Source organism: Lepidochelys olivacea, assembly GCF_965140295.1.
Source record: "Lepidochelys olivacea isolate rLepOli2 genome assembly, chromosome: 6".
Taxonomy (NCBI): domain Eukaryota; kingdom Metazoa; phylum Chordata; order Testudines; family Cheloniidae; genus Lepidochelys; species Lepidochelys olivacea.
In genome coordinates, this window is record NC_140416.1 from 13,938,345 (window position 1) to 13,953,448 (window position 15,104).

Sequence of the window (15,104 nt, forward strand, 5' to 3'; positions counted from 1 at the left end):
ACTACGCATGCCATTAATTTTTCAACAAAGAATAAATAAAATAAATGATGCACATCTTAGCTTAAATCCTCTAATTTGCCATTTCAGATTTTCCCATGATGAGCAGAGGGAAATCGCTGACTGACGTCCTTGTGCAGAGATTGGGCAATATTCTGTCGTATGAAGGCTGTTATAAAAATCAAGGAAGCATTGAAGATCAGTTTTAATTGGAGATGATTCAGTTTCTTCGTTAAGGAAATAGCCATTTGCTCAAAGCTTTTCTGTTCTTCCTCTTAGATTTTTGTTTTGTGCATCTGTGTTTGAGCACCAAAAAAAACGAGAGAAATAAATCAAACAAGGGCCTCCAGATCTACTTTGTAGCTTCCTGGCTAATGGTAAGTTCATCACTCTCTGCATTTTGTGCATTTGGTCTTAAAATGGGCTAATTTCAATCTGATGTCATTTATAGTTAATCCATTCGATTTATGGGGGCTGATCAGTATGTCACAAACGTTCAAAATGACTCTGAGGCTTTCCAAGCTAGCACTGGTTCTCAGGACACATTTACTCCAGGACTCTGATGCACAGATTCCAGATTGTGCTAGGATATTTTCTGAATTAGGTATCCCCACCCCAGGGTTTGGAAATCCATTCAGATGATAAATAATATTCTAGCACCTTTCATCCTAAAACTTCAGCTGGCTTTACAAACAGTAACTAAGCTGCATGACACCTCTGTGAGTTAGAGGAACACAATTGTCCCCATTTTACAGATAGGGAAACTGAGGAATGGGAAGACAAAATGAGCTATCCAGTGAGTCACTTGTGAGGAAAAGAACTGAGGAGTTATAAGCTTCAGTGCCCTGCTCTCACCACTAGGCTACTGTCAGGGTTCCCTCCCCACTCTGAACTCTAGGGTACAGATGTGGGGACCCGCATGAAAGACCCCCTAAGCTTATTTTTACCAGCTTAAGTTAAAAACTTTCCCAAGGCACAAATTTCACCTTGTCCTTGAACAGTATGCTGTTACCACAAGTGATTTAGAGAAAGAACAGGGAAAAGATCACTTGGAGTTCCTATTTCTCCAAAATATCCCCCCAAGCCCTTACACCTCTTTCCTGGGAGGCTTGAGAATAAACAAGATGAGCACAAACCAGCCTTGGATTTTTAAGACCCATAAAACCCAATAAGATTCTTACAAAACAAAACTTTATTAGAAGAACAAAAAAGGATAAGAGAACAACTCTGTAAAATCAGAATGGAAGATAATCTTACAGGCAGTCAGATTTAAAACATAGAGAATCCCTCTAGGCAAAACCTTAAGTTACAAAAAGACACACAAACAGGAATACACATTTCCTCCAGCACAGCAAATTTCACAAGCCAAAACAAAGAAAACCTAATGCATTTTCTAGCTAGATAACTTACGAACTTTACAGGAGTTGGGGGGCTAAGAGGGATAAATACCGGAGAGGGAGAGGAATTATTTAAGCTCAGTACCAATGTGGACACAAAAACAAATGGATATAAACTGGCCACCAGGAAATTTAGACTAGAAATTAGACGAAGGTTTCTAACCATCAGAGGAGTGAAGTTTTGGAATAGCCTTCCAAGGGAAGCAGTGGGGGCAAAAGATCTATCTGGCTTTAAGATTAAACTTGATAAATTTATGGAGGAGATGGTATGATGGGATAACATGGTTTTGGTAATTAAATATTCATGGTAAATAGGCCCAAAGGGCTGTGATGGGATATTAGATGGGGTGGGATCTGAGTTACTGCAGAAAATTCTTTCCTGGTTATCTGGCTGATGAATCTTGGCCATATGCTCAAGGTTTAGGTGATCGCCATATTTGGGATTGGGAAGGAATTTTCCTCCAGGGCAGATTGGAAGAGGCCCTGGAGGTTTTTTGCCTTCCTCTGTAGCATGGGGCACGGGTCACTTGCTGGAGGATTCTCTGCTCCTTGAAGTCTTTAAACTACGATTTGAGGACTTCAATAGCACAGATATAGGTGTGAGGTTTTTTGCAGGAGTGGGTGGGTGAAATTCTGTGGCCTGCGTTATGCAGGAGGTCAGACTAGATGATCGTAATGGTCCCTTCTGACCTAAATAACTATGAATCCTTGATCTGTTCCCGGCAAAGGTATCACACAGACAGACAAAAGCCTTTCCCCCCGCTCCAGATTTGAAAGTATCTTGTCCCCTCATTGGTCATTTTGGGTCAGGTACCAGCCAGGTTACCGGAGCTTCTTAACCCTTTACAGGTGAAAGGGTTTTGCCTCTGGCCAGGACGGATTTTATAGCACTGTATACAGAAAAGTGGTTACTCTGCCCTTTATATTTATGACAGCTGCCCTTCTTCCCTCTAGATAGGAATAAGAGTTGTTATTCCATATTAACTATTAATAATGAGACTTTACACAGTATTTTAGTTTTTCCCCTGATACTGGTGATGGAAAACCAAAGCAGTGACCTGCTTCAAAGTGCTCTTGACGACCTTCTTCAGGAAGACTTCAAACGATTTAAAGACAAACTATCACACTCTGACTTTGCGGGGAAAGGTACCATCCCCCGAGGTCGGCTGGAGAATGCCGACAGGACCGATATGAAGAACCTCCTGATGGCATTCTATGGTGCAGCGGCTGCAGTGGATGTAACTATAGACGTTTTCACTCAGATCAGCTTCAGAGAGGCTGCTGCAAAACTCAGAGAAGAAAGAGAGAAAGGTAAGAAACCTAAAGTTACTCAAAAACCTGGGAGTCTCCCCCAGGGCAGTAGCAGAAGGAGAAACAGGCTGATGGCAGGAATGACAAATTCTGAACCCCAGCTGGAAATGCGGGGGACTCAGAGCAGAGATGCCTAGAGCAGATTCTCTGACCTGCTCCACTTCCTTTTTACCAGTCAGCCGGCACAAGGGGAGCAGAGGCAGCTTGTAACTCTCCATCTGAGGAAATCCCCGGGTGTGTGTGGGGGGGATCCCCAGTGGGTGTAGAGCCAACAAAGGGATGCAGAGAGAGTGCCACGGACAGAGAGGTGGGGAGGAGGAGTAACTAGAGTGCATCCCCAGCTGGGGGACTGTTCTTTGGGGACCATTGGGAGCTGGCAAGTTAGAACAGCTCCCAGGCTGCTGTAATCTGTGCTGCACCTGGGACATAGAATCAAGGATGTGTAGTTGGAAACTGATCACAGCAGAGAGTCTGGCCCAATAGAGTCTCACCAAACAGCTGACTGGCCCCATGAGACCCTTCTGGAATTCCAAGCAGAAATTTTATATTGGAGGCTATTTTTCACTGAAAACAAACAAAACAAATCCGGTGCAATACAAACAGCCAAGGACCAGCAAATCTGGAGAGCTGCAGTTCCGAAGTCCCTCAGCTGCTTTTCAGTGTCCCACATGAGCGTAAGAGCCAGTGCCAATGGGGCTCCACTCTTTAGTTAGACTCCATGTGCTCTGTTATGAGTTAAACTCAATCCTGTTATAGTCATTCCTGTTCCTCTCACCCACAGTGACAATGGAGCTCAGCTGGGTTGGTTCTGCCCAGGGTCCCTGGGATGGAACGCTCCAGGGCTGGCAGCGGGGCTCTCCCTAGAGGCCTTTGGCATTCACTGCCCTGGACAGTCCCCCAGGGTATGAGTTTAATATCCCCCAGAGCACAATGCAGGAAGCATTTATTTATTGTTGACTGTGAGCTCTGTTAAGAAGGCACATCCTTGTGAAGTGACTGGGCAATCTCTCAGTTTGCATTTGTCTTTTAATCTCACAATTGGATGATGATGGAAAACATAACATCCCCCGTGGTGAGCTAGAGAAAGCCAATGTGTTAGATGTGCCTCAAGCCTGTTAGAATGCTGTGGGGAACATGGGATGGATGTAACCCCAGAAATCCTCAATCAGATCGACCTGAGACAGTCAGCTTCTAAGGTCATGGAGGAAACAAAGACGGGTAAAGAATCTAAAGTTGCCATGACTCCTGGGAAGCTCTTCTTCAATATTCCCCCTTCCACCAACCTCCCTACAAAGATATAGCAAAAGCAGGAACAGCTGCAGTTGGTTAATAATACTGAGTAGATTCCAAGGCCCAAGGGAAAGCCAGTGGGAGCTGGCGTGATTCAAAGCAGGGACGCAGGATTTTCCTAGTGCGCATGTGAAATTAGATGTTCTGGAAACACACAAGTTGCTATACGGATACTGTACAAGCAAGTGACATCAGAAGAAAGAGCTGTGATCAATGGCATGGTGTTCCTGGTCAGTTTTTAGACTGGATCTTAGTGGAGAAACTGAGAATGAGAAATGAGGGTGAGAGCAAGTGATTTGGGGGAACTGGCAGTACAGGACCAGAATCCCTTGAGTTCTACTCCTTTGCCTGGTGCAATGGCCCAAGAAGTGTAGCAGAAAGCGGAAGGGGAATCCCCAGCTAGCACAGAGGCTGCTCCTGTGCCACCATCTCAGGCAGTCCCTAGCACAGCAGGTGTGGAACGAGCAGTATGGTGCTCCAGCGATCCCTGCAGCTCTACTGGCCCCTCGGGATCACAGCCGGCTGGTGTAATTTAGAACAACCCTCAAGCTCAGACCATTTGAGAACTAGCCCCAGCCTCAGGATCAGGGAGGTGCAATCAGGGTGGAGGATGGGAGAACAACCAGACACTGCTGTGGCCGCACATATAGCGCACAGCAGAGCATCTGCCCCTAGAGGGAGATCTCATGTCTTTCTGTTCCTGTTAGTTGTAGTTTCTAAACCTTTTTCCTGTGAGGACAGCCTTTAAACCTCAAACCATCATGAGGGGTGAAAGGATGAAGCAGCTGTCCACATTTCTTTAGCAGGAGGCTGAAGGGACCTTAATACACCCAGTGCACTTTAACAACAGAATTACTTGGATCTGTTTGAGATGTACCTACGGGCTTAACCCAGCCCAGAGGTCAGCTCCGTGACTGCTGCTGCAATTGTGGTGGGCATGGAATTCCTACAGAGGGGGAGATGAGAGAGGGAAGAAAGCTGAGGAGTAGGAGTAAGGCCAGAGCAAGGCCAGAGTGGGAGGTGAAAGGGAATGTGTTCCCCCCACCTGGACACGTCACTAAGTGGCCTGGGGCTGTATGGGCTGTTTATCAGAGCTTCGTCCATGTGGGAGGAACCCTGGGACACTGTGTCTCCATTGGAGCTGCGCTGCCAGGGAATGGGGGGAACAGGACAGGGTCGGAGGGCACAGGGCACGTCTGCACATCTGAGAGAGATTTTTGCAACATCATCATCATTGAGCCTCCTTGGGAGAGCGTGACTCCTCTTGAATGGAGATACAGGAATTCCTTGTGGTGACAGCAGCAGAAGGGAACCCTGATTTTTCTGGAAGAGGGTAACCGCTAAGGGACAAATATTAACTATTGTTTACATTTGTGAAACTTTGACCTTTTGCATCATTTTAACAAGAAAAATATTGAAAAAAACATAATAGATAAATTAGGTGACACCGGCATTTCACTATCCAATGTTTTGTGAATTCTTGGATCAAAGAAATGCTTTGGGAAGACTGGTGCAAATGCTTTTAGGCTCAGGAAATTTTTGTAAGCCTTGCTCCTGACCAGCAATGATCAGAGACATTCACTCCCTTATTCCCAGCAACCACAAACTTCTTGAGCTACCTGGCATGCATAGGAAGTGTGACTAACAGGGTGCAGCAAATTGCCAACAGAAAATTGTGTTTTTGTCAAAACAATTCTTTTGTGTGAAAATTGTCAGCTTTCCATGGGAAAAACAAACTTTTCTTATGAAAACAGAAAAAAATCTGATTCTGAAATGCTGCTGAAGTGCTGTATGGGAGTCATAGGTCAGGTGACTCATGACCCCTTTTTCCAGTGTGGGCCAGGCTCCCTCTCTGGACTACATCTCCCACAATGCTCCATGGTGACTCAGTAAGAGTGAAAACTGTGGTGCATCATGGAAGATGTAGTCAGGCTAGGGATCTTGGCCTCTAGAAGAGAATGGGTGCATGAGGCAAACAAACTACAATTCCCATAACACATTGCAGCAGCATTTTTTTAAATCAAAATTTTGGTTTTCAGCCAAAACTTTTTGGCTTTCAAGGTGTTTTGTTTGTTTTTTGTTTTCTATCAAAACCTCAAAATTTTCCATGCAGGAGGATGGGGAGAAATTCTAAGCAGCTCTAATATTCTCCCTTGTGTGCTGTTCCCGCTCAGCAGTCTGATGTGGAGGGGAACAGGATCAGGGCTCTACCTCCTCTCTGCTTCTCACTGCCCCTTTGGGGTGCAGGGTTTCTCCAAGGATCCAGTTCCCATGCTCCCTTGTTCTTGTGTGGGAATTACAAGGGTGTGCAATTAGGAGCCTGCCTTCTCTCTCCAGATCTGCATAAATGCCAGGTCCAAGCTATACCTGTTCTAGAAATAGCATCAGTGACACTGTAGCTATAGGTGAGGTGGCAATGCCATGGTAAAACCCTGGACAGGATTTTCTAACTTGTGCATGTAAAACAGCTCAGATTGGCTGTGACTGTGTGTGTGTGGGGGGGGGTTCCACCTCCCTGTGCAGTGTGTGGGTATGGGTTGCTTGCCAGGATTATCCGGGTGCATCTCACTTAATCAATTCGCTGCTGTTGCGGGGGCCTCAGACACTGGTGCACCTCGGTCCCTCCTATCCTCTGCCCATGGCACATAATAGTCTAGTCTCCTGTGGGCTGTAATATTCTGTTGTCATTTTGGTTGTTGGGTTTAATATGCAGGTGCTGTGGGAGCTGCAAGTGGCCATACCTGCGGATGCTCAGGTAAACAAAGCGTCTTGCGGCCCGCCAGGGGCTAACCCTGAACAAGCCGCGGCCCAAGGTTCAGAACCCCTGTTTTAAAGGATGTTTTAACACTCTTAAAATAGCATTCTGAAATGCTGCTGGAGTGCTGTATGTGAGCCATAGTTCATATGCCTCATGATCCCTTTCTTCTCTGTTGGACAGGTTCCCTTTCTGGAGTACATCTCCCACAATGCACCATGTAGCTCAGCAAGAGAGAAAACCATGGTGCATCATGGAAGATGAAGTCAAGCTAGGGGTCTTGGCCCATTGCAGAGACAGGGCCTTCATAAGCAAGTCATCTGTCCAATGAAACACTGGCACTCCACTTCCCGTACCGCACTACTCAGGATTAGCGATGGGTCCCATCTAAATACCGGTGTTCAATCCTATCCTCCAGTGTTTGGAGTCGCAGTAGTGAGGAATGGGGGTGGAGAGTGAAGCAGAGAAGGGTATCTAGAAGTGAGAAAAACAGAAAGGGATTAAAAGAGCTAGCAACAGGAGAGGCGAGAAAACATAACCAGAGAGTAAGAAGAGAATTAGTTAGAAATAACAAAAGAAGACAAAGGGTACTGGGGGGAAAGGGAGGAGAACAGAAAAAATAAGACGAAAACTAAAAGAAAAGATCAGAAGGAACAAAAAAAAAAAAAAGGAATGAGCTAAATTATCCATATTCAGAAAAGCACTTGAGCAAATTCTTAACTTTAAGCACATGCTCAAATCTCATTTATTGTAAGGGGACTTCAGTCTGTGCTTAAGGGCATTGCTGAATCAGAACCAAGGTGAGAGATGATCATGTACGAAATAATTAAATAATAAAAGAAAAAAGACTAATTTTAATACGTAAAATTGTAGCAAAATGTAGAGTCACATGATGGTGGGAATGTTGGGCGAAATTGGGGGGGAGACCAGAAAGAATAGAATGCCACCAATATTTTGTCATGTCCAACTTTTGGATATAACCGATGAATGGCAGTTCAAATGACCTTTGTTTGATCAACTGTACTCAGTATGTCTAATGTTTTATGCCATTGTCATTGAATTAGATTACCAGAAAAAATATAGAGATCATATACAAGAAGAATACCAAGTAATAGAAGACAGGAATGCTCGCCTGGGTGAACATGTGAGTCTAGACAAAAGATACACAGAACTGCTTATTGTAAAAGAACATCGGCAGCGGGAGGAGAAAGAACATGAAATAATCACCAGAGGAAGGAGACACGCAGAGTTGATGGCTCAGCGAACCAGTCACACTAAGATTAGTGTTTTATTTGATCCCGATAGAAGTCGACAAAGCCCAAGAACTGTTGTGTTGCAGGGAGCTGCTGGAATTGGGAAAACAATGACAGCAAGAAAGATCATGTTGGACTGGGCAGCTGGAAAACTCTATCAGAAAAAGTTTGATTACGTTTTCTATATAAATTGCAGAAAAATAAATCTTTTTACTGAACAGAAAAGTGTTGCTGATTTGCTTTTAGACAATTGTCCTAACAGAAAAGGACCAATTAAAGAAATGTTTGAGAAGCCAGAAAAACTCCTGTTCATAATAGATGGTTTTGATGAGTTGAGTTCCTTGCTAGATATTGATGAAGTCGGTCTGTGCACTGACCCATTTGAGAATAAGCCAGTGAAAACCGTACTGTGCAGTTTACTGAGAAAGAAAGTTCTTCAAAAATCCTTCTTACTGATCACTACAAGACCAACTGCTCTGGAGAAACTACAGCAGAATTTGAAATTTCCATGTTATGCAGAGATAATGGGATTTTCTGGAGAAGAGAGGAAAGAATATTTTCATAAATTCTTTTGTGATGAAAAGAAAGCAACACAAGCCTTTAATTTTGTCAAAGAAAATGAAATGCTCTTCACCATGTGCTTTGTCCCCATTGTGTGTTGGATCATCTGCACGGTTATGAAGCAACAGATGGAAAAAGGGGAAGATCTTTCACAAACTTCAAAAACAACCACATCGGTATATTTGCTCTTTCTGTCCACTCTGCTAACTGATCATTTTGCTAACTCAATGCAACAGTCTAAAACTACCCTGTGGAATCTTTGCTCATTGGCTGCAGATGGAATTTTAGAACAGAAAATACTGTTTAAAGAAGGTGACCTGAAGAAACACAATTTATCCTTGTGTAAGATTCAGTCTCTCTTTCTGAATAAAAATATTTTTCAAAAAGATACAGAATGTGAAAGTGTCTACAGCTTCATTCACTTGAGTTTCCAAGAGTTTTTTGCAGCTCTGTTTTATATGCTGGAGGAAAATGAAGAGAAAATGAAAAAATCTTTCTCTTCTAAGAAAGATGTGAACAACTTGCTAAAAATTTATGGACCATCTAAAAATAATTATTTAATGGTAACAGTACGTTTCTTGTTTGGTCTCTTAAATAAAGAGAGACTAAATGACATGGAGAAAAAATTACATTGTAAAACATCATCTGAAATAAAGCTGGATTTATTGAAGTGGTTTGAAGTAGAAGCTAAAAAAATCTCCTCTCTGCCCTATAAGACCTATGAGGAACTGCGTGACCAGCTTGAGTTGTTTCACTGTTTGTATGAAAGTCAGGAAGAAGAGTTTGTGAAAAGTGCAATGGATAATTTCCAAGAAATTAGATTGGAACACATCAGGCTTACAACAATGGATGAAATTGCTCTTTCATTCTGTGTAAAGAACTGTTGTAGTAAGCAGTCACTTTACCTATGTAATTGTACTCTTGGGATTGGAGAACGAGAAGAAGGATGGATAGCAAAGCTACGGAAACGGTTATTTCCTCTGTAAGTATCACAGTTTATTTAATATTAATCAGTAAATCCTTAGAGTGACATCTCATCATATCACCATTATAATGCCCCTTTTTTCCAGCGGATTATAAGATATTTGCAGATTTGTCTTGGTCTTTCCCTGTAAAATGAGGTTACACTGTCCCTCTGGGTCTGGTTGGGTCGAGGTAGCTGGGTCAGAAAACCTTATGGTTGCAGGATAGGCAGGAATAAGGAAGTGAGGGTTAAGCAGAAGGACCTGGAAACAGCTGGGACCAGTTAGCTTCCTGGGAAACTAGATTGGATCAGATAGAAGGAGAGGAAGTTAAGATGCTATGGGCCTGAGTGGTTAGCTAGGTACCTGTCTGCATTGAAGAAGCTGGATACCAGAACTGGAGTAAACATTTTAGCTTTGCCAGTTTCACCAGTGCTGTATAGAGGAGAAACGTAACCTCCTTGTTCCTACTATATATATACTCCTGTTTATACATCCAACGATCCCATTATCCCTTTCAGCCACAGCATTGCACTGGGAGATCATGGTCGATTGGTTCTCCATCATAACTCCAAGTCCTTTTCAGACTCACTGCTTTCCAAACTACCGTTCCATATTATAAGCATGCCCATATTCATTGCTCCTTCCGTCTGACCTGTCGAAAGGCATGTTGTTTGTGTGGATCAGTTTACCTAGAGATCCAGCAAGCTCTGTATAAGTGACCTGCCCTGTCCTACAGCCTAGTCACGATAGCAAATGAGTTAGACCTGTCCAGGTCCTTGAGCACCTGAATAGCAAAAGGAAAAGGTATAAGGACTAGAAGCTGGGTCTGCAGAGCCTGGGACAGCTGATATTCCCAAAGTGCCACCAGGCAGCCCTGTAGTAGTTAAGCCAGGGAGCTCTATGGAGAATAGGTGCTGCAGGATGTACTTACTGCCCAAGAGATCCAGAGTGAGGTACCCTGTGGCCCTCTGATTGTCCAAGTGCCCTATTTAACCCCAGGGGTTGCCCCAGGAAGTTGTCTGGGCTGCCATACAGACTTTGGCCTGCTGCAGTGCCAGACTTTGCTTGGCCTCCTGATCTCCAGCCTCTGACTCTAGCCTGATTCTGACCCTGACCCTTGCCTACAGAACCTGGCTCGTGTGATTCCTCCAACTCCAGCCTAGCAACTACTGTCCCTAGAGAGCAGAGCTCAGCCCACCTATGACCGCTAGGCCAGACCACCTACGCCCCAGTCCTTCACAGCAGGATTAGCCACAAACAATTCAGAAGACTCTCAAATGGCAGCTGATTGTAGCTCAGCTCCTGCTGCTCCTGGACTCTGTGTTGGCACCCAGCCAGCTGCCTGAAGCCGTCAAGCAATCACCTCTTGTTCCCTCTCCACTAGGCTTAGCATCTTCCCGAAGGCTACAATCCAAGCCTTGCTGTTTCCTGCACTGCCCAGTCCCTAGCCATGTCACAGGTGATCCCCAGGCCTTACATCTTACACTACAGCTCCACCTGGCTGCTGATGGCAGTCGTGCTACTGCATTCTCTCACCTGGTGAGAGGTTGATCTGTTTTGGTTCTGCTGGGCAGTATCCTTAATTCCTTCTCTGTAATGTGTGCAGCACCCAACTGCGAGGTGTCTCCTGCCCACCCCCTTCCCTCAGCTCAGTTATGGGACAATGTGAAAGGGGCAGTATTTGGGATAGTCTCCTCCTGCATAGATCCTGCTCCTGAGTCAGGGGCAGGTGCTGGCAGCAATGAGCAATTCACAGGCTGCTGTCACTACTGCAAAGCTTTAGGGTCCAGTGAGATCTGAGGATCCAAAGATCCACCATGTAGTGCACTAACTTACTCCAGCTGCTAATGGACCCAAGAGGCCAAACCTGCAGACAGGGATCAGTGTAGCATATGGGAATCTGTGTCCCACAGATTTGTCGTTTTGCCAAAAAAATGAGTTTTATTATGAGGAAATAGAATGTAGCTGCCTGCCTGAAAGGCTCTTGTGAGTTTCATTTTCTGTTAGTGAAATTGACAAAAGCTTTCCCAGAGGGCCGCCTTGGAAGCATGCAGGGTTGTTCTGCCATCCCCTAGCTCTGGGGCAGAGAAAGGCGGAGAACCCGCAATGCATCCTCACCTCTTACCTAGCTCTAGGGGATGGACAGGTGCAGTGTCTGTTGTTTTTTGATGTTTTAATCCTGATCTGGGGCAAAACATCATCTGAAAAAGTGAAATTTTTCATGGAAAGGTCTACCCTTTTTTCATCCCGTGCTACTGGTAACAGCTGTGTGTGTGGAAGGGGATTGTAAAATCTTTGTGCCACTAGAGATCAGTCCGCTTGACTCCAAATAAAGGATCAGGTCCATTAGCCTGAAAGCATCAGTATCATCTTCATGATTCTTCCCACGCCGTCAGGGCAGAAGGCAGATATTGAACAATGCCAATCCTCCCGGTGCTGGGCTTGTTTTCCATGTCTTTTATATTCAGCTGTAATAATTCCACTTCAGCCTTTATTGAGCTACAGAATGTGCCTCTAGGTCAGTCTCTGTCACTTGCCCTGGAGTCAACAAGGAGAGGCTTGTTTGGGAAGCCTCTTATGAACATTCTTAAAAGATGCCCCAAGTCTGACCACCTCTTCTTCCATAGTACTTGTATTGTTGTACAGGAGGTAGCTGTGCCATTGTGAGGACCTGTTCATGGTTTACTCTGTCCATCCCTTTTACGCTGAATAGTCTGTGCAGCCACCAGCAATGAACTCTGTTTAATTTGCATTGAATGGACTTCCATATTGATGGATTCCAGTTTTGATAATTTTGTTAATCACGTTGGACTTCCATGTTGTTGGTAGTGATGGAAATACAGCACTCGTTTTACCTATTCATAGAATCATAGAATCTCAGGGTTGGAAGGGACCTCAGGAGGTCATCTAGTCCAACCCCCTGCTCAAAGCAGACCAATCCCCAACTAAATCATCCCAGCCAGGGCTTTGTCAAGCCTGACCTTAAAAACTTCTAAGGAAGGAGATTCTGGGCTTTACACGAAACACAGTCACCACTATCATGAATGAGGCTGCCAAGATAAGTTAATTTATTCAGTTTTTCAAGGCTTCATCTCTCAAATAGATAAAATTATTGATCCATAAATTTATTTTGATAACTTCTGTTTTTAATTGATTAATAATAAGACCTACTTGCTTGGCAGAATTTGCAAGACCACCTGTCTTTCACTGCGTACCTTCAACTCATTTATTTGTAAGAAAAATTTCACCTGCAAAGTCTAGGTCTCCAGGCTCCCCATGTCTCCCCACAATGCCCATCTCCATACTGACAGGCAGTCAAAGTCAATAGCAACTCCCAAAAAAAGAGGCACAGCACACAACCTTGTGTGACCCCAACATTAGCATTAAACCAGTCTGCTAACTCTTGGTTTGCCTTTATTGTGCACAGAGCATTCTGACACAAAGTCATAATAATTTGAATGATTTTCTCTGCCACCAGGATTCCCTATTTACACTATCAAATGCCTTTTGGAAACCCGCAATATTCAAGACTACTGGCAACTGCCATTTATTACTTGGTTCTACGGCAGGGGTGGCCAACCTGAGCCTGAGAAGGAGCCAGAATTTACCAATGTACATTGCCAAAGAGCCACAGTAATACGTCAGCAGCCCCCCATCAGCTCCTCCTCCCCCACTCCCAGCGCCTCCCACCCACCGGCAGCCCCGCCGATCAGCGCCTCTCCCTCCCTCCCTCCCCCCCACTCCCAATCAGCTGTTTCATGGCATGCAGGCGGCTCAGAGGGGGAGGAGCGAGGGCATGGCAGGCTCAGGGGAGGGGGCGGGAAGGGGTGGAGTGGGGGCAGGGCCTGTGGCAGAGCCAGGGATTGAGCAGTCAGCACCCCCCGGCACACTGGAAAGTTGGCGCCTGTAGCTGCAGCCCCGGAATCGGTGCCTATACAAGGAGCCGCATAGTAACTTCTGAAGAGCCGCACGTGGCTCTGGAGCCACAGGTTGGCCACCCCTGTTTTACGGTCTACACAATTTCTACCTGGCCAAAAAACAGCTTACCATTCTCTAAATCTGCTATCTATGGCTTTTAAAGGCTTGTCTACATGAAGACATCCAGGAAAGTTAATTTGAATGAACTAAAGTCGTACATTTGAAGTGGATTAATTAAACTGTGTTAAATCCCTGTGTGGATGCTGTTTTACAGAATTAAAGTGGCCTTAATTAGGTTTAGTTTAATTCACTTCCAAAGGCCATTTAAATTCTGAATAACAGTGTCCACACAGGGATTTAATGTGGTTTAACTTAGCAGCTTCAAATTCACACTTTTAGGGCATGGCTGCACGTGCAGTTGTAGAGCGCTGTGAGTTAAACCAGCCCTCGGAGAGCGCCGTAGGGAGAGCGCTGCAGTCTGTCCACACTGACAGCTGCAAGTGCACTGGCTTGGCCATGTTTGCGGCTCTTGCAGCGGCATTGGGAGCGGTGCATTATGGGCAGCTATCCCACAGAGCACCTCTTCCCATTCTGGCGCTGTGGCTTGTGGGAAGGAGCGGGGGGTGCGGGGCATTCTGGGTCCTGTCCCAATGCCCCGTGATGCATCGCTTCGCATCCCAGCAATCCCTGTGCTTCCGTCCGCATTTGGCGCCATCTTTCAACGTTTTTTGTACTGCGCACTCTGTCTTCCCTTTCGGTCTGCGGGAGTGGATCCCGAAGTGCTGAGGAGTATGCTGATGGGTCTCGCCAGCACGTCACGTTTGGCAGTTGAGTTATTCCTTAAGCTACAAAGTGACAGTGAGGAGTCTGACGATATCGACTCTCGTAACACATATGACACGAGATTGCTTGTGGCATTCACGGACATGCTCACCACCATAGAACGCCGCTTTTGGGCTCGGGAAACAAGCCCTGAGTGGTGGGATCACATCGTCATGCAAGTCTGGGATGACGAGCAGTGGCTGCAGAACTTTTGGATGAGAAAAGCCACTTTCATGGGATTGTCTGCTGAGCTCGCCCCCAACCTGGGGAGCAAGGACACGAGATTGAGAGCTGCCCTGATGGTGGAGAAGCAGGTGGCTATTGCAATCTGGAAGCTGGCAACTCCAGACAGCTACCGATCAGTCGCTAACCAGTTTGGAGTGGGAAAGTCGACCGTTGGAATCGTGTTCATGCAAGTTTGCAGGGCCACTAATCGCATCCTGCTCAGAAGAACCGTGACTCTGGGTAACGTGCATGACATTGTGGCCGGCTTTGCACAAATGGGTTTCCCTAACTGCGGAGGGGCAAGAGATGGGACTCATATTCCAACTCTGGCACAAGCCCACCTAGCCTCCGAGTACGTTAATCAGAAAGGTTATTTCTCTGTGGTTCTCCAGGTGCTTGTGGATCACCGTGGGTGTTTCATTGACATTAACACAGGCTGGTCCGGAAAGGTGCATGAAGCACGCATTGTTCGGAACACTGGCCTGTTCAGGAAGCTGCAAGCTGGGACTTTTTTCCCAGACCAGAAGATCACCATAGGGAAAGTCGAAATGCCCATTGTGATCCTTGGAGACCCTGCTTACCCTTTAATGCTGTGGCTCATGAAACCCTA

At 45.5% G+C, this 15,104-nt stretch overlaps 1 protein-coding gene across 2 annotated transcripts in view; it reads left to right on the top strand.

Moving 5' to 3' along the window:
- Nucleotides 1-293: 293 nt before the first annotated feature.
- LOC311522140 (NACHT, LRR and PYD domains-containing protein 3-like) overlaps nt 294-15,104 on the top strand; it is a 38,990-nt gene continuing 24,179 nt past the window's right edge. Inside the window, exons 1-4 of one of the 2 annotated variants that reach the window (XM_084631134.1) lie at nt 294-374; nt 2,404-2,705; nt 6,709-6,750; nt 7,815-9,546. In XM_084631134.1, the coding sequence (XP_084487260.1) occupies nt 2,432-2,705; nt 6,709-6,750; nt 7,815-9,546 (2,048 nt within the window). In that variant the 5' untranslated portion in view covers nt 294-374; nt 2,404-2,431. The remainder of the gene's footprint in view (nt 375-2,403; nt 2,706-6,708; nt 6,751-7,814; nt 9,547-15,104) is intronic. The other variant, XM_084631135.1, reaches the window with a different exon arrangement.